Source organism: Podarcis erhardii (assembly GCF_964252035.2).
Source record: "Podarcis erhardii genome assembly, chromosome: 1".
NCBI classification, from domain to species: Eukaryota; Metazoa; Chordata; class Lepidosauria; order Squamata; family Lacertidae; genus Podarcis; species Podarcis erhardii.
In genome coordinates this window covers 21,068,778-21,087,114 of record NC_138497.1, presented here as the reverse complement: position 1 = coordinate 21,087,114, position 18,337 = coordinate 21,068,778, and the positions used below count along the sequence as shown (strand labels likewise).

The 18,337-nt window shown below is 45.0% G+C and overlaps 1 protein-coding gene across 3 annotated transcripts in view; it reads right to left on the bottom strand.

Moving 5' to 3' along the window:
- Positions 1-18,337, bottom strand: part of CLMN (calmin) — an 87,203-nt gene that overhangs the window by 22,290 nt on the left and 46,576 nt on the right. Inside the window, exons 1-4 of one of the 3 annotated variants that reach the window (XM_081859805.1) lie at positions 8,234-8,329; positions 7,458-7,519; positions 6,377-6,472; positions 4,865-4,948 (exon numbers count right to left, since the gene is read on the bottom strand). In XM_081859805.1, coding sequence (XP_081715931.1) covers positions 4,865-4,948; positions 6,377-6,472; positions 7,458-7,519; position 8,234 — 243 coding nt within the window. In that variant the 5' untranslated portion in view covers positions 8,235-8,329. Of the gene's footprint in view, positions 1-3,362; positions 3,516-4,864; positions 4,949-6,376; positions 6,473-7,457; positions 7,520-8,233; positions 8,330-18,337 lie in introns of those variants that run through there. The other 2 variants (XM_081859804.1, XM_081859806.1) reach the window with 2 other exon arrangements.

The following is an 18,337-nucleotide window of genomic DNA, read 5'->3' as shown; positions in this document are numbered from 1 at the left end:
TTGCAAGACAGCGGCTCACTGAAGGGAGGACCATTTTCTTTATGGGGGAGAGAGGGAGAAAGAAAGAAAGAAAGAAAGAAAGAAAGAAAGAAAGAAAGAAAGAAAGAAAGAGTGAAGCCACATGGCTGCTATGCACTCATGTAACTAGTTTGACCCTCAGTTGCATTATTCTTAATGCCCTTGTGATGAAGTATTTACTTGATTATATTATGCATATTTGCAGCTACATAATCTGCTGTCATTGTTCTGCTGAAGTCAGATTTATCAGGTCCATCTTGGCAGACAGCCTGCTGACGTGCAGCATGTGGTTCGGGGAGGGGCAGGCATGGGTAGGCAACCTATGGCCCAGGGGCCAGATCCAGTCCAATTGCCTTCTAAATCCAGCCCACGAACGGTCCGGAAATCAGCACGTTTTTACATGAGTAGAATGTGTGCTTTTATTTAAAATGCATCTCTGGGTTATTTGTGGGGCATAGGAATTCATTCATTTCCTCCCCCCCCCCCAAAAAAAAATATTCCGGCCCCCCACAAGGTCTGAGGGACAGTGGACCGGCCCCCTGCTGGAAAAGTTTGCTGACCCCTGCTCTAAGGTGCCATCTGAGCTTTTGGGGTGATGGGAAAGGGGAACAGAATGCCACTCTAATACTAACTGGGCAGAGAAACACCTCTCCACTATCTTGGGAGGCTCAGCTATCACTACAGATGCCTTCTCCATTTTTAAATGCTTGTTGAGCACGATCTGGGGAAGGGCCCTAGATCTGTGGCAGAACATCTGCTTTGCATTCAGAAGGTTGCAGGTTCAATCCCCGGCATCTTCAGGTAGGGCTGCCTGAAACCCTTGAAGCCCTGCTGTCGGTCAGTGCAGACAATATTGAGCTAGATGGACCAGTGGTCTCTGTATAAAGGCAGCTTCCTACATTCCTATCAAGTTACCAAGGATTCTGGGTTTGAAGCCATGGCAGGACCCAGAGTTCCCACAGAGAGGTTTAATCCATATGACAAGGACCAGCTTATGTTTCTCCTTCAAACAACACACTCTCTTCTCTTGCTCATTCATTGCAAGCAGGATGGCAGAGTAGAAAAGAGAGAAATCCCCAGGCTGCCCATGACAGCGTTAAACCCTTGCGTTGCAATACAGGGCCTCAGACCTTTCTGAAACGCTGACAGTAAGAATATTGAGCCTCTCCCCACCTGTCACAATTCCTCTCGAGTTCTGCATTAACTACACACCACGGCTGTCCCTTCCCACCTCTTTCATGGTGGCTTAATATTTAAACTGCTGGCTCTCCATTGCCAAGGGTATGGAAACAACATTTCCCTGCCCTGCCCTGACTTCTAAAATTTGGTTAAACCGGCTTGAGATCAAGAGGGAAACCTTTTAACCTGCGGCTCAACTGCAACAATGGTTCAGTCCCAGTAAGATGTCACCAATGTCATATCATTCCTCAGAGGGAAGGTCACAAAGGCAGCACATGGGCTGGAGCAGGATTAGGCAACATGGTGCCTTCAGATGTTCCGGCCTACAAATCTTGCCAGCTGGAGTCAACATGGCCAATGGTGAGAGATGACGAGAGTCAACAACCTGGGGAGGGCACCATGTTTGATGCTCATGGATAAATTTTAGGCTGGGGTTTTTTTTGGGGGGGGGGTTTGCGTGCCCAGGCACAGGAGCCAGACCTCAGACCAAGGAAAACACATGACAACATATTTTGGAATTAAAATGGCCACAATTTTATTGAATTTCAAATGTAGGAAGCCTTGGCTTAGGCACTGGGTGTATATCCCTCTAAGCCCCCAGCTGGGAGTCTGAGGCAAGACAGGGAATATGGGGACACTGCAAAACATGCTTTTACACAGCTGGCCCCCTCCCTGCACTGCTGAGGGAAGCTCTATGGCCCACTGCTGAGCGCTTGTGGTCAGAGACTCCCCTCAGGACCCTTCTAACAGGGAACCCAGATATCGCCACCCCAGAAAGGGGTGAGTCACCGCAACATCCCTTCCTCGATTGTTGGACTAAAGGATTCTGCCCAAGGCCTAAAACTGCCACCCAAGACCGCGAAATTGCCACCTCGCCGCCAAGACTACCTACATCTGAAAGCCACACCTCATGTCCTCACCAACCATTCCTCAAGGCCCTGCTTCACATCCCACAACCAGTGTTCATTTCCCAATGGTGCACGTCATCAGCTCTAAACAATTCCAGCTTGTACGTTTTAATGTCTGGATGTTTAATCACTTGGCCCCCAATACACAAGAGTCACATTGCAAATAGCCCTGTTCATTTTAACTTGTGCCCTGGGCCACAAACCTCACCCACCGCCAGAGCCGGTGAGCGGTTATTTAAGCACATCTCTATCCCACTGAAGCACTCACAGTTTGCAAAGTATAAAGTAAAGGTAAAGGGACCCCTGACCATTAGGTCCAGTCGTGACTGACTCTGGGGTTGCAGCTCTCATCTCGCTTTATTGGCTGAGGGAGCAGGCATACAGCTTCCAGGTCATGTGGCCAGCATGACTAAGCCGCTTCTGGCGAACCAGAGCAGTGCACAGAAACGCCGTTTACCTTCCTGCCGGAGCAGTACCTATTTATCTACTTGCACTTTTTGGCGTGCTTTCGAACTGCTAGTTTGGCAGGAGCAGGGACCGAGCAACGGGAGCTCAATGCGTTGTGGGGATTCGAACCACTGACCTTCTGATCGGCGAGTCCTAGGCTCTGTGGTTTAACCCACAGCGCCACCCGCGTCCCTTTTTTTTGCAAAGTATATAACCACCCATACCTTTGTTTGGTTCTTGCTGCAACATCCACAAGAGGTGGATCACTCTTATTCCCATGCTGAAGATGGCCAATTATAGTGGGGAATTTGGGGCCCATCTCTTCCAGTCCCAAGCCTGACTTCTCATTTTTTTCCTGAAGTTTTCCAATATTTCATACATACATTTCAATACATAATAAAAACTCCCCCCCAAAAAACTTCCCAGCCCCATTCCCATGGTGTTTCTGTTTCTTTCCCCCTGCTGCACTGCCTTTTATCTCTTAAACCTTAACAAGAATACCATAACCTCTAATCCCTTCTGTTGCTCATAGTTCAAATCGTGCTCACGTGTTCATCATATAATAATATTTCTTTAAATTAATCCAAAAGGGTTTCCATTCTTCCACAAAACCTTTGTCGTTAGACCAAGCCTGACTTTTCTTATCTACTGCCCAAGGTGGGTCCTGTGTGGGAATTTAAAATTGCCTATAAATGGGAAGCTGGTTAGACACAGCTGTTGCAAGTCCTTGGATTCGAGACCTGGTGGCCCTGGTTTCACCACCATACATGAATAACTCTTCTACATCCTTTCCAACTAAGCATGACTTACAAGAATGAGATTGTGAAGACCCTTAGAAGGGGCTGGACACAAGAGACCAAATCAATCCATCTGGCCTCCGAAAAATTCAGTGTGTGCCTAAAGGAGTGTTTCACCTTACATAAGCTTTTAAAGCAAGGCAAGGCACTTACTATGACATACCAAGGCCCCTGGCAACAGGGCTAGCATGAGTGTGTGAAGTGTGATGTCAGCAGCACATGCAGAATCCAGTGATAATGGAGAAAAGCAACAACGGCCTAACAGAGATGCTGCTGTGAGGCTGGGTGGTGATTTATAGGGCCACAGCTAAGCGACAGAGCATCTGCTTTGCGGGTCCAATCCCCGACACCTTCTGCTTGTCAGTGTAGACGAGGGACAGCCAATGTGTCTTCCAGAACTTGTTAGATCACAACTCCCATCATCTCTGGCCATTTGGCTGGGGATGATGGGAGCTGTAGTCCAAAAACATACGGAAAGCACTATGTTGGCTATCACAATGCTGAGCTAGCTGGGCCAACTACCAGACTTGGTATACGCAGTGGTGATGTTTAACTGCTTGAGGTGAAACAGGAAGAGCCACCCTGTCACTCCTGCCACCACCACCGCCATCAGCACTGATTTCAGGCAGGATCATGCTGATTTCAGGCGAGATCTCACCCAAATTGGCACCAATGGTAGAGGTGCTTATTTGCTGATGCGGTTCTCATGGCTGCCAATTCCTGACTTGCTTTACATTGCTGCCCATTGCCCAGACTTGACAGGGAACTTTATCCATCTCCTCACCATCACATAAGACTCCAAAGTGAGTCTTGCTTAGGTGAAAGGCCATAGTTCAGTGGTAGGGTGCATGCTTTCATGCAGAAGGTTGTAGGTTCAATCCTTGGCTTCTCCAGTTGGTGCTGGGAGATAACCCAATCCCGGGCAGCTTTTGACAATGCTGAGTGAGATGGACCAATCTTCTGATTCAGTATAAGACAGCTTTCTACATCCCTCCTTCTGCACTTGATGCAAAGGCAGCCTGCATAGCAACACTAGTGTGGGGTGGCATCCCCCCCACATCGTTACACAACCCCAGACCTTGCAGAATTCTAGAGTAACCGTTTCCATCTTTCTTTGAAGAAAGCTCAAATGATCTCTTGCTATAAATTGGGCAGAGAAATATAGAACATGTGATGCTGAAATCATTTTTTGGGGGGGAAGGGAAAGTCAGATGACTCAAATCACTAACCTTCAGAGCAACTTGAGCCCAGCTGCTTAAAGGTTGCTGAACCCAGTCATTTCTTTTATTTTCTTTTAATATTGGCCTCTTGATCCTTTAATCCAGTTGAACATTACGACATTAAAATAATAATTTGTGTTGAGAGGAACCCCTCCTTGTGCATACTGTATGGAGCCTTTCAGACGCAACTTTAAACAAAACATAATTCCTTCAGCTTACACATTCCTCCTTTTGGAGAGAGAGAGATTGCACTGGGAGAAGTGAAAAACAATTCAGCAGCTTTCGAATTACTTACATTGCTGTCCTCCAAAAACTTGAGGGCTTTTGCGATATTGTTCAGTCGAAAAATACGATGGGTTGAGGGCTTGTATTCATGCAGCTAAAAAAAGGAGGGAAGTAAGCCAATTAGTGCTTTTTAAAGTGCATTATTGAAGGGGGAAATGCTGTGGCATCCACTTTGCATGCAAAAGGTCCCAGTTTCAAACCCACTGCCTGAAACCCTGGAAAGCCATTGCCAGACAGCGCAGGCTCTACTGAGCTAATTCTGAGCACATCTACCAGGAGGTAAACACCAGTAAGACAAGCTGGAACGTTTGCAGAGGAGAGCGACTGAGATTATCAAAGGTCTGGAAACCAAGCCTTACGAGGAATGCTTGCGGAGGTTGGGTATGTTTAGCCTGGAAAATTGGGAGGATATAAGATAGCCATCTTGTCAAATGGAAGATGGAGCAAGCTTGTTTTCTCCTGCTCTGGAGGGTAGGACTCAAACCAATGGCTTCAAGTTACAAGAAAGGAGATTCTGACTTCAGGAAGAACCTTCTGACAGCAAGAGCTGTTCAACAGTGGAACAGGCTCTCTCAGAAGATGATGGCGACTTTCCTTCCTTGGAGGTTTTTAAGCAGAGGTTGTCTGGCCACCTGTCATGAATGCTTCAGTTGAGATTCTTGCATTGCAGGGGGTTGAACTAGATGACCCTCAGGGTCCCTTCCATCTCTGAAATTCTATGATTCTATGACTGCAGTTATAATATAATTGCCAACACTGGCTGCGTCCATGTACAGTGGTACCTCGGGTTACATACACTTCAGGTTACATACACTTCAGGTTACACACTCTGCTAACCCAGAAATAGTGCTTCAGGTTAAGAACTTTGCTTCAGGATAAGAACAGAAATTGGGCTCCGGCAGCGTGGCAGCAGCAGGAGGCCCCATTAGCTAAAGTGGTACTTCAGGTTAAGAACAGTTTCAGGTTAAGAACGGACCTCCGGAACGAATTAAGTACTTAACCTGAGGTACCACTGTACTTTCTATGAACCACATGCAACTAGGATATACAGACTGGCTGCAGCTGCCCACCTCAAGATATATTTCTGATGTGGTCCTTGGGTGTTGAAAAGGCTCAATTTTATCACAAATGCTGGGAAAGCAGTAACTGTGAGTGTTCAGCTCTGCCTGGACCTCAGAATGGAGGTATCTCTTCAGAGGATGAGCAGAGAAACTTGACTCACCCACCACCCGCAAACCTCACACTGTCATTGGCCATGAAGAGCCATTGGATCCAGACCTCATTCCTTCCACAAGACTGGCATCCCCCTGCACCAACTGCCTGGGCTAGGTCAGTGACCCACCATTTCTGCCCTAGCCCCATAGGAGCAGGACAGCCGGGCTGGAGCAACCACCAAAGAGGCCAGCTAGTTGAACACAAGGCCGCACAGAAAGAAAGGGAAGCCACAGGGGACACTTGTCCAGATCAGGGCCTGGCTAAGAGCCATGTCAGACAGAGGCTGTTAACGAAGGTTTACACCTACCAGATTTTGCCCTGAGAGAACTTCCAGCAGAGCCATCAAAATTTTGCCATCTTTAACATCAACCAACAAATCTTTCACTTCCAGAGGGGGGCTGCACTGTGAAGAAAGAAAAGGGTACAGGATTGAGAAAGGTGACCTTTGGCTCTGTCACAGGGCGAGCTAAACAGTAAATCACACACTTCAAAATTGGAGTCAACTCGTTATTTGCAAACATTGTCTTCATAGACTCAGCGGAGTGTCAGACCTAAAGAGCACAGAAGCTCATTCCCTGTAGGTCTTACTCCATGAAATCAGTTCTGAGACTGAAGGTCCCCCCCCTCCCCACGGTTGTCTATGTCTCCACTGCTTCAGGACAAGCAATCAGAGACTATACCTGCATGCCTGTTTTTGCTCCTCCCATTTCATGCTTCTTCTGGTTCTGGGAGTCATGGGGAAAGTGGAGATACCCGTGACTCTTCACCAGCATGACTCATCTCTGCCTCTTCACCTCTCTCCTTTCACTAGCCTGATGAAGCTTCTGATTCTGAACTTCTCTCTGCCACAAACTCTCCCTGTTCACTAAGCCCTGTCACCTCTTCAGCTTCCAACACCTCCACCTCCCAGTCTTCTCCCTCTGACCACTCATCATCGTTCCACCACCAATCCCCAGGCTCTGAGTTTTCTTCCTTTGGGGGTTTCCCAGCTGGCTCCTCCCACCACTTCTCTGTGTCCAACCAGTCCATGATAGGCACTCAGTTGGAAAGGACCTCAATGGCCATCCAGACCACCTGCAAATGTATCAACAGATAATAAATATTTAAGGAATAATATGAACCCCTATCCTTTCTCATCCACTTTTCAATAACTGCAATTTTAAAAAATGATTATTGGTTTGTTATTGCTGTTGTTATTTATCTGCCCTTCATCCTAAGGTCCCAGGGCAGGTTACAACAATTAAAACATTATATTCAAAACAGTTTTAAACAACTTAAAATCACAGAGATAAGGTGGGTCCCAAAAATATACATCCAAAATGCCAAAAGCCAAGATAGAAAGGTGTGTCTATAATATTTGAATGGGCTAATTTGTTCAGCAGGCTTACCTTTTCCAAATGTAGGTTTATCCAACGGGTAAAAGTCCTTTTCTGCACATTTTCCCTTTCCACTAGAAAGGAAAGATATAAAGAAACTCAGGTTTATTAAAAAGGGAAAGCGCCTATTTAACAAAGTGAATCTGCTTAGGAGAAGCAAGGTTTGGCTTCCAGTGCAACTGTGGACTTATATGTTATGCAATCTACCAAAATAACATTAAGGACACTTGCCGAAAGAACACCAGAGGATGCTCCCAGCATCATCGGGCCACATTTGATTCACACGTCTCTCGCTGCTTGCCCCTTTTCTATTGCAGAACTCCCAATACGAACCATTTCAATCTGCATGGCTCACAGAGGCTCCATAAATGTAATACAGTTTCCAAAAACCCAATTAAACATGTTCTTTTTGCACCTATCCTTGTGAAAAGCAGCAGTCAAAAAGGAAGAAAGAAAAATCTGTCCAAGTCTTAAGATGTCTGCTCACATACATATGGTTTACTGAATCTGTGTTGGCTTTTTCTGGGCATCCAGAGAGCAGTAACAGGATTATAAATCTCATAATTACATACAACACACGGCTAGGCCTGTTCACCAATCTACGGCACCATGCCAGAAAGAAGTCATGTTTGCTAGAACTCAGTAATATAAACAGTAAAAAAAGAGAGAGAGAACAGTCTGGTTTCAGTTTTAACCTTCCAGAGTTCCAGGCTCAATAAAGACAACAGGAACTCAAGAGGAGAAATGATCACCAGGCAGCTGACTTCGAAACTAGGCTTAACTCTTACTCTCAACTCAAGTTTGAAGCAGAACACCGAGACCAGTCGTTGCTCGTTCTCCCTGTGCACTCGGCACTCCAGAACCCCTTCAGCATTTGTGTGTAAAGACGTGACAATGGCTCATTGGCATTCTAGAGCCCCGGCGCACCCAGGTCATGTTCCCATGGGATGCCTCTGCAAGATGATGGAAACTGAGTCAGCAGCAAAAGTTAACTCAGTCTGAGATTCATAGAGTTGGAAGGGACCCTGAGGTCCCCCTTGAAATGAAGGAATATGCAGCTGTCCCATACGGAGATTGAACCTGCAACCACGGAGTTATCAACACCAGGCTCTAACCCACTGAGCTTTGCATGCAGGTGCTGCAACTCAGATTAACTAGTTAACAAAAATCAGAGCAGGGTAGCGAGGAAATGAACAGTATGGGGCAGGAAAGGGTTGTATTGGGGCTACCCTTGAGGTTGGCTTGGAGGCTGCAGTCAGTGCAGAACACAGTAGCTAGATTGCTTCTAGGAGCAAACTACTGCCAGCATATAATATCTGTTATATGTTATTAAAAAAATCCTTCCTACACACACAAACACACACACCCTAGATCACTGGATCAGTTTTGAATAAAATACGATTGCATCTTGCGTGCAAATAATTTGTGCTCTCTGTTCCTGTTTTTGAAAATGCAAATAAAAATAAAACAACAACAACTTTTGCAATTTCAACCTTAAGCCCTTGAAAGCTGGCCAGTTGAATTTATGGACATGCATGAACAACATAGAACAAGGGAACCCAGTGGGGGTGGAGGGAAGTCAGGGGATTCTAGTAGTCCCAGGTTTTGGATTCAATGTGGATTGTCTATAGAGTTGTTGTAAGGTTTTGATGTATGGTTTTTCTTTTTCATGTGATGTTCAATTGTTGTAAAATTAATAAAAATATTATTTTTTTTTTAAAAAAGAAAGCCGTCCAGTTGAAATCCCATAAATTAATTGCATGCAAAGCAGAAAGCTTAAGAGCTCCTTTTGCACTAGGTTTTTCTGGTGCAGAAAGAGCTTATAAGCTATCTGCCTTTCTTCATAGAATCATAGAATCATAGAATCATAGAGTTGGAAGAGACCACAAGGGCCATCGAGTCCAACCCCCTGCCAAGCAGGAAACGCCATCAGAGTACTCCTGACATATGGTCGTCAAGCCTCTGCTTAAAGACCGCCAAAGAAGGAGACTCCACCACACTCCTCGGCAGCAAATTCCACTGTCGAACAGCTCTCACTGTCAGGAAGTTCCTCCTAATGTTTAGGTGGAATCTTTTTTCTTGTAGTTTGGAACCATTGCTCCGTGTCTGCTTCTCTGGAGCAGCAGAAAACAACCTTTCTCCCTCCTCTATGTGACATCCTTTTATATATTTGAACATGGCTATCATATCACCCCTTAACCTCCTCTTTTCCAGGCTAAACATACCCAGCTCCTTTAGCCGTTCCTCATAAGGCATCGTTTCCAGGCCTTTGACCATTTTGGTTGCCCTTCTCTGGACACGTTCCGGTTTGTCAGTGTCCTTCTTGAACTGTGGTGCCCAGAACTGGACACAGTACTCCAGGTGAGGTCTGACCAGAGCAGAATACAGTGGCACTATTACTTCCCTTGATCTAGATGCTATACTCCTATTGATGCAGCCCAGAATTGCATTGGCTTTTTTAGCTGCCGCGTCACACTGTTGGCTCATGTCAAGTTTGTGGTCAACCAAGACTCCTAGATCCTTTTCACATGTACTGCTCTCAAGCCAGGTGTCACCCATCTTGTATTTGTGCCTCTCATTTTTTTTGCCCAAGTGCAATACTTTACATTTCTCCCTATTAAAATTCATCTTGTTTGTTTTGGCCCAGTTCTCTAATCTGTCAAGGTCGTTTTGAAGTGTGATCCTGTCCTCTGGGGTGTTAGCCACCCCTCCCAGTTTGGTGTCATCTGCAAATTTGATCAGGATGCCCTTGAGTCCATCATCCAAGTCGTTGATAAAGATGTTGAATAAGACCAGGCCCAAGACAGAACCCTGTGGCACCCCACTAGTCACTCTTCTCCAGGATGAAGAGGAACCATTGATGAGCACCCTTTGGGTTCGGTCAGTCAGCCAGTTACAAATCCACTGAGTGGTAGCATAGTCAAGACCGCATTTTACCAGCTTCTTTACAAGAATATCATGGGGCACCTTGTCAAATGCCTTGCTGAAATCAAGGTAGGCTACATCCACTGCGTTCCCTTCATCTACCAGGCTTGTAATTCTGTCAAAAAACGAGATCAGGTTAGTCTGACATGACTTATTTTTCAGAAATCCATGCTGACTATTGGTGATCACAGCATTCCTTTCTAGGTGCTCACAGACTGTTTGCTTAATGATCTGCTCCAGAATCTTCCCTGGTATTGATGTCAGACTGACTGGGCGGTAATTATTTGGGTCCTCTCTTTTCCCCTTTTTGAAAATAGGGACAACATTTGTCCTCCTCAGTCTGCCGGGACTTCGCCTGTTCTCCAGGAATTCTCAAAGATGAGTGCCAGTGGTTCTGAGATCACATCTGCCAGTTCTTTTAATACTCTTGGATGTAGTTCATCTGGCCCTGGAGACTTGAATACATCTAAACTAGCCAAGTATTCCTGTACTATCTCCTTAGTTATTCTGGGCTGTGTTTCCTCTGCTGAATCATTTGCTCCAAATTCTTCAGGTCGGGCATTGTTTTCTTTATCGGAGAAGACTGAGGCAAAGAAGGCATTGAGGAGTTCAGCCCTTTCTGTATCCCCTGTTTGCATTTCACCATCTTCTCCTCTGAGCGACCCCACTGTTTCTTTGTTCTTCCTTATGCTACGAACATACCCATAAAAGCCTTTTTTGTTGCTTTTAACCTCTCTAGCAAGCCTGAGTTCATTCTGTGCTTTAGCTTTTCTGACTCTGTGTCTACACGTGCTGGCTATTTGTTTGAATTCCTCTTTGGTGGTTTCCCCCCTTTTCCATTTTTTGTACACATCCTTTTTTAATCTTAACTCAGTTAAAAGTTCTTTAGATAGCCACCCTGGCTTCTTTAGGCACCTTCCATGTTTCCGTCTCATTGGTATTGCCTGAAGTCGTGTTTTTACTATCTCCCTCTTAACAAACTCCCAGCCATCATGAACTCCCTTTCCTTTTAGTATTACAGTCCATGGGATCTCACCCAGCACTTCCCTAAGTTTTATGAAGTCGGCTTTCTTAAAGTCAAGAAATTGAGTCCTAGTATGCTTGGCTGCTCCTTTCCGCTGTATAGTAAACTTCAGAAGAGCATGATCACTCGCGCCTAATGATCCTTCCACTTCTACCCCACTAACCAGGTCATCGACATTGGTTAGGACCAGATCTAAAATGGCTGTTCCTCTTGTTGCTTCTCCCACTTTCTGGACAATGAAGTTGTCTGCAAGGCCAGTGAGGAATCTGTTTGACCTTATGCTCTTGGCTGAGTTTGACATCCAGCAAATATCCGGGTAATTGAAGTCCCCCATTACTACTATTTCCCTTCCTTTTGCATGCTTGGCCATCTGTTCCAGGAAGGCATCATCTATGTCCTCCGTTTGGCTTGGGGATCTATAGTAAACTCCCACAATGAGGTCCCTGTTATTCTTCTCTCCCTTAATTTTGACCCAAATGCTCTCACTTTGGCTTTGAGGTTCTAAATCTTGGATCTCTTCACAGGTATACACATCCCTGACATATAACGCCACTCCTCCTCCTTTCTTGTCTGGTCTGTTTCTCTGAAATAGATTGTATCCCTCCATTATTACATTCCAGTCGTGGGACTTATCCCACCAGGTTTCAGTGATGCCTATTATGTCATATTTAGTTTGCTGTACCAAGAGCTCAAGCTCATCTTGTTTATTACCCATGCTTTGCGCATTAGTGTACAGACATTGAAGTCCATTAATCATTCCCCCGTGTCTCTTATTTAAGGATTTTTTCCTCCCATCACTAGGTCTGCGTGCTGTTTGCTCCATTCGGTCTATGACATTTGGACTCCTACCTTCAGGAGCACTGTCTCCCTCCCCCACATTAGTCAGTTTAAAGCCCTCCTGATGAGGTTTCTGAGATTTTTGGCAAAAACATTCCGCCCAACCGTTGTGAGGTGCAGCCCATCGCTTGCCAGAAGTCCATCTTCAAGAAACTGCTGTCCGTGATCTAAGAATCCAAACCGTTCCTGTTTACACCATTTTCGAAGCCAGCTGTTCACTTCCACTATTTTTCTCTCTCTCCCCGGGCCACGTCGTTCAACTGGGAGGACAGATGAGATGACAATTTGTGCATTTAATTGCTTCAATTTCCTGCCCAGAGCCTCATAGTCTCTTTTGATCTTCTGGAGGCTATTGCTTGCAGTGTCATTGGTTCCCACATGAACCAAGAGGAAGGGGTATTTGTCAGTGGGTTTTATGATTCCTTGCAGTCGTTCAGTTACATCTTGGATCTTAGCCCCGGGGAGACAGCACACTTCCCGAGACATCTTGTCAGGCCCACAGATCACTGCTTCTGTTCCCCTCAGTAGGGAATCCCCTATCACCACTACACGCCTCCTCTTAGGTTTGGTCAGGGTTCTTCCGTGAGCTGTCCGTTCCAAGGTCGCCTGCACGTTCCCTGAGGACTGACTTTGCTTCTCGTCTTCATATACCTGATCGACTGTAATGAGGGAGAGATCCTCAAACGGAGTCTGCTCTTCGTCTTCCATGCTAGGGGAGAGGACCTCAAAGCGATTGTGTATTTCTAAACAATCAGAGCGAACCCCGGGCTTCCTACTTCTTTGAGTCACGTTTCTCCATATATCTGGCTCCTGTGTTGGTGAACTAGCCTCCTTCTCAGGGGAGTCCCCTGTCTCCTCCTTGGTGGAGATGGTGTGCTCTGTTGCTTCCAAGAAGAGCTCCAGCTCTCTAATTCTTTGGAGCGTAGCTACACGTTCCTCCAGTTGCTGGACTTTGTCTTTTAAGAGGGCAATCAACATGCAATTGCTGCAGGTAAAGCTACCTGCAACCTTTGGCAAGATGGCAAACATTGTGCAGGAACCGCAGGCGACTGCAGCTGTTCCCTCACTCTCCATCTTGAGAATGTGTCGTTGGGGGTGGCTACAGCGGTCCTCCATCATAAGAAGCGTGCAGACAGGACAAATAACTCCCCACCCAAAAAACCCTAGGTCTCCCCTGACAAACGTTTGAGACTAGCTCCCCTAAATCTAAAGATGGATTAAACTACGCGTGCCGCTAGGCGAGCGCCGCTGCCCTGCAAGCTCTGATAAGCTCCTCCCACAGCTAATCACCTACCTCAACAGAAACCCTGCCCCCTCTGACCTTTGCACTGGGAGAACAGCTAATCAGCCACAAAGAAACACACACAGGAGGAAACCCTTTTTCTTACCAGACTCTGGGACGCTCTCACAAGGATATTCAGGGATCATGAGCTCTTGCAAAAGCATTCTGGAGCCCAGGAAGCAAGGCTTAAAAGCTGCCCATCTTGCTTAGAAGGCAAGGATGGTTTGTGTGGAAAGAGAAGCAGCAAGGTGGCAAATGAATTTTACAAGCAATGTGGACAAGATGACTAAAGCATGCAAAACCAGGCTCTGGCACATTGAGTGGACAAGACCAATAGTGGGACCAATGGTCAAGAAGGCGGTTTCTGCACATGCTGTAGAGGGAAGTGAGGGGCAGATGGGGCTCATCAACCTGGGAAGGTAGCCCATCTAGGAGAAGGAAAACTCTGATCCTAAACCTCTGCTGCCTTGCAGGATACCTTTGGGAGAAGAAAAGGCTAAGGAGTAAATGCTACAGAAATTTGGAGTCCCTAAGACTAAGATCATTTTTTTTTATTTTTTTTATAATAATTTTTATTCAGTTTTTAAAACACATAATTAAAAAACAAACACATCACAAAATACAAACAAACATAAACAAATCAAACATAAATAAATTCATAATCTTATTTTCTTGTAACTTCTTTCAATCGACTTCCCCTTACCTCCCTTTCGCTGCATCCTTATTTTAAAATTTTTTAGCAACCCTTTAGTCAATTTATCCATTTAGTTCCCTTCATTAAATTCCCATAAATTTGTTAATTACAGCTGTAGTTCTCTGCTTCTTACCCCTTGACATCTTAACACTCCTCAATTTTACAACAGTTTTTAAGATATATTTTAAATTTCTTCCAGTCTTCTTCCACTGCCTCTTTCCCCTGGTCACGAATTCTGCCGGTCATCTCTGCCAGTCCCATGAAGTCAATCACCTTTGTCTGCCATTCTTCAAGAGTAGGTAGTTCTTGCATCTTCCAATACTTTGCCAGAAGAATTCTTGCTGCAGTAGTAGCATACATAAAGAAAGTCCTATCCTTCTTTGGCACCAATTGGCCAACCATGCCCAGGAGAAAAGCCTCTGGTTTCTTAGTAAATGTCCATTTAAGGACTTTCTTAATTTCATTATAGATCATTTCCCAGAATGCTTTCACCCTCAGGCAGGTCCACCATAGGTGATAAAAGGTACCTTCATTCTCATTACATTTCCAACATTTATTATTGGGCAAATGGTAAATTCTTGCAAGCTTGACTGGGGTCATGTACCACCTGTAGATCATTTTCATTATATTTTCTTTTAAGGCATTACATGCCGTAAACTTAACACCAGTGGTCCATAACTGTTCCCAGTCAGCAAACATAATGTCATGACCGATATCCTGTGCCCATTTAATCATAGCTGATTTCACCGTTTCCTCCTGTGTATTCCATTTAAGCAGCAAATTATACATTCTTGACAGATTCTTAGTATTGGGTTCTAACAGTTCCGTTTCTAACTTTGACCTCTCCTTCTGAAATCCTATTTTCCTGTCCTCTTTAAATGTCTCATTTATCTGATAGTAATGCAGCCAATCTCGAACTTTGGACTTTAGTTTTTCATAACTCTGAAGCTTTACCCTTTCACCTTCATATTCTAAGATTTCACAATATTTTGGCCATTTAGAATCCATATTAAGTTTTTTCACCCCCTTGGCTTCCATTGGTGACAACCACCTGGGAGTTTTAGTTTCCAGTAAATCTTTGTATCTGCTCCAAACATTATATAATGCTTTTCTAACAGTATGGTTTTTAAAACCTTTGTACACCATTGCCTTGTTATACCATAAGTATGCATGCCAACCAAAACAATTATCATATCCTTCCAAATCTAAGATGTCTGTGTTCTCAAGAAGTAGCCAGTCTTTCAGCCAGCAGAAAGCTGCTGCTTCGTAGTATAATCTTAAGTCCGGCAGGGCAAATCCCCCTCTATCCTTTGCATCAGTTAAAATCTTAAACTTAATTCTGGGCTTTTTGCCCTGCCAGACAAATTTTGATATATCTTTCTGCCACCTCTTGAAACAATCCATCTTGTCCAGAATTTGTAAGTTCTGAAACAAAAAAAGCATTCTAGGCAATACATTCATCTTAATAGTAGCAATTTGACCTAACAAGGACAATTTCAACCTTGACCATGTTTCTAAATCTTTCTTTACTTCTGACCAACATTTTTCATAATTGTCTTTAAATAAATTCAGATTCTTAGATGTTAAATTTACCCCCAGGTATTTCACTTTTTTCGTTATTTCCAAACCTGTTTCACTCTGAAACCTCTCTCTTTCTTCCATTGTTAAATTTTTCTCCAAAACCTTTGTTTTCTGTTTATTCAATTTAAATCCTGCTACTTGACCAAATATTTCAATTAATTCCAACACTCTTTTGGTACTAATGTCTGGCTGTTGTAAAGTCAAAACTAGGTCATCTGCAAATGCTCTTAGTTTATAATGTCTGACTCCGACCTGAACTCCTTTAACCAACTGGTCCTTTCTAATCATATTTAACAAAACCTCCAGGACTGATATACCCTAAGACTAAGATCATTGCCACTGGGCCCATCACCTCCTGGCAAATAGAAGAGGAAGAAATGGAGGCAGTGAGAGATTTTACTTTCTTGGGCTCCATGATCACTGCAGATGGTGACAGCAGTCATGAAATTAAAAGACGCCTGCTTCTTGGGAGAAAAGCAATGACAAACCTAGACAGCATCTTAAAAAGCAGAGACATCACCTTGCCAACAAAGGGCCATATAGTTAAAGCTATGGTTTTCCCAGTAGTGATGTATGGAAGTGAGAGCTGGACCATAAAGAAGGCTGATCGCCCAAGAATGGATGCTTTTGAATTCTGGTGCTGGAGGAGACTCTTGAGAGTCCCATGGACTGCAAGAAGATCAAACCTCTCTATTCTGAAGGAAATCAGCCCTGAGTGCTCACTGGAAGGACAGATCCTGAAGCTGAGGCTCCAGTACTTTAGCCACCTCATGAGAAGAGAAGACTCCCTGGAAAAGACCCTGATGTTGGAAAAGAATGAGGGCACAAGGAGAAGGAGACAACAGAGGACGAGATGGTTGGACAGTGTTCTTGAAGCTACCAGCCTGAGTTTGACCAAACTGTGGGAGGCAGTGGGAGACAGGAGTGCCTAGCTCTGTCCATGGGGTTACGAAGAGTCGGACACGACTAAACGACAACAAGACAGTTGGATATCACCTTGTATGCCTCTTTCCGGCAATTCCTTCAGTCAAGCTGGTGCCAAACATATTGCTCTGCTTTCTTTTGGACCACACACTGCCCAGGCTTGCGTCCCAGGGAGGTCACTTCGGTGCTGCTAACACAGCCGTTGCGACTTCACCCCCGGAGGCACACTCCATTGTCTCTCAACAATGTGCATCCAGCTATCAAACTGCAATACAGTGGTACCTCAGGTTACATACACTTCAGGTTACATACGCTTCAGGTTACAGACTCCGCTAACCCAGAAATATTACCTCGGGTTAAGAACTTTGCTTTAGGATGAGAACAGAAATCGTGCTCCGGCGGCACGGCAGCAGCAGGAGCCCCCATTAGATAAAGTTAAGAACAGGTTAAGAACAGTTTCAGGTTAAGAACGGACCTCCAGAACGAATTAAATTCCTAACCTGAGGTACCACTGTAGTAGGAGGAAGGCTAGGCAGGAAGAGGGCAGGAGAGACTGGGAGTCCCTTTTATATTACAGTTGTTTCTGCCCTTCAACAGCTTTAAAATATATACTTGTCACAACCAACACGAAATTAACAATGGCTCAGTTCGTTTGAGGCTCTTCTCAAGGTTGTGATGTGACTAAAACATACTAAATTCAGCCAGTGCGATCCAAATCCTTGGAGATAGTGGAAAGACCGTGAAAGCAAACAGAATTAGAGAGGACAGAGTATTAATTGTTCTGAAAAAGGCTGTGCAATAGTTACTAGCTTTATGGGAACATTACTGAGGCTAAGCAGAATCATCTCTGGCTCAAGTCAAAACTTCTGGAGCTCACCAGATGAATCCACACCTTCTTCCAGAGTGGACTTGCATCTGGCCAAGCCATTAAGGGTGTGCAACAGCACACATTTAAGGGAGATTTGTTTAACCAGATCATGCAGCTTGGCACGTTTGGCCTTGGAATTCAAAACGAAGCAGGGCAAAGGCTAATAGAGTTCTGCCAAGAGAACAAGCTGGTCATCACAAACACTCTTTTCCAACAACACAAGAGACGACTCTACACATGGGCATCACCAGATGGGCAGCATCGAAATCAGATTGATTATATTCTCTGCAGCCAACAAAGGTCCGTATAGTTAAAGCCATGGTTTTCCCAGTAGTGATGTATGGAAGTGAGAGCTGGACCATAAAGAAGGCTGATCGCCGAAGAATTGATGCTTTTGAATTCTGGTGCTGGAGGAGACTCTTGAGAGTCCCATGGACTGCAAGAAGATCAAACCTCTCCATTCCGAAGGAAATCAGCCCTGAGTGCTCACTGGAAGGACAGATCCTGAAGCTGAGGCTCCAGTACCTTGGCCACCTCATGAGAAGAGAAGACTCTTTGGAAAAGACCCTGATGTTGGGAAAGATTGAGGGCACAAGGAGAAGGGGACGACAGAGGACGAGATGGTTGGACAGTGTTATCGAAGCTACAAACATGAGTTTGACCAAACTGCGGGAGGCAGTGGAAGACAGGAGTGCCTGGCATGCTCTGGTCCATGGGGTCACGAAGAGTCGGACACGACTAAACGACTAAACAACAA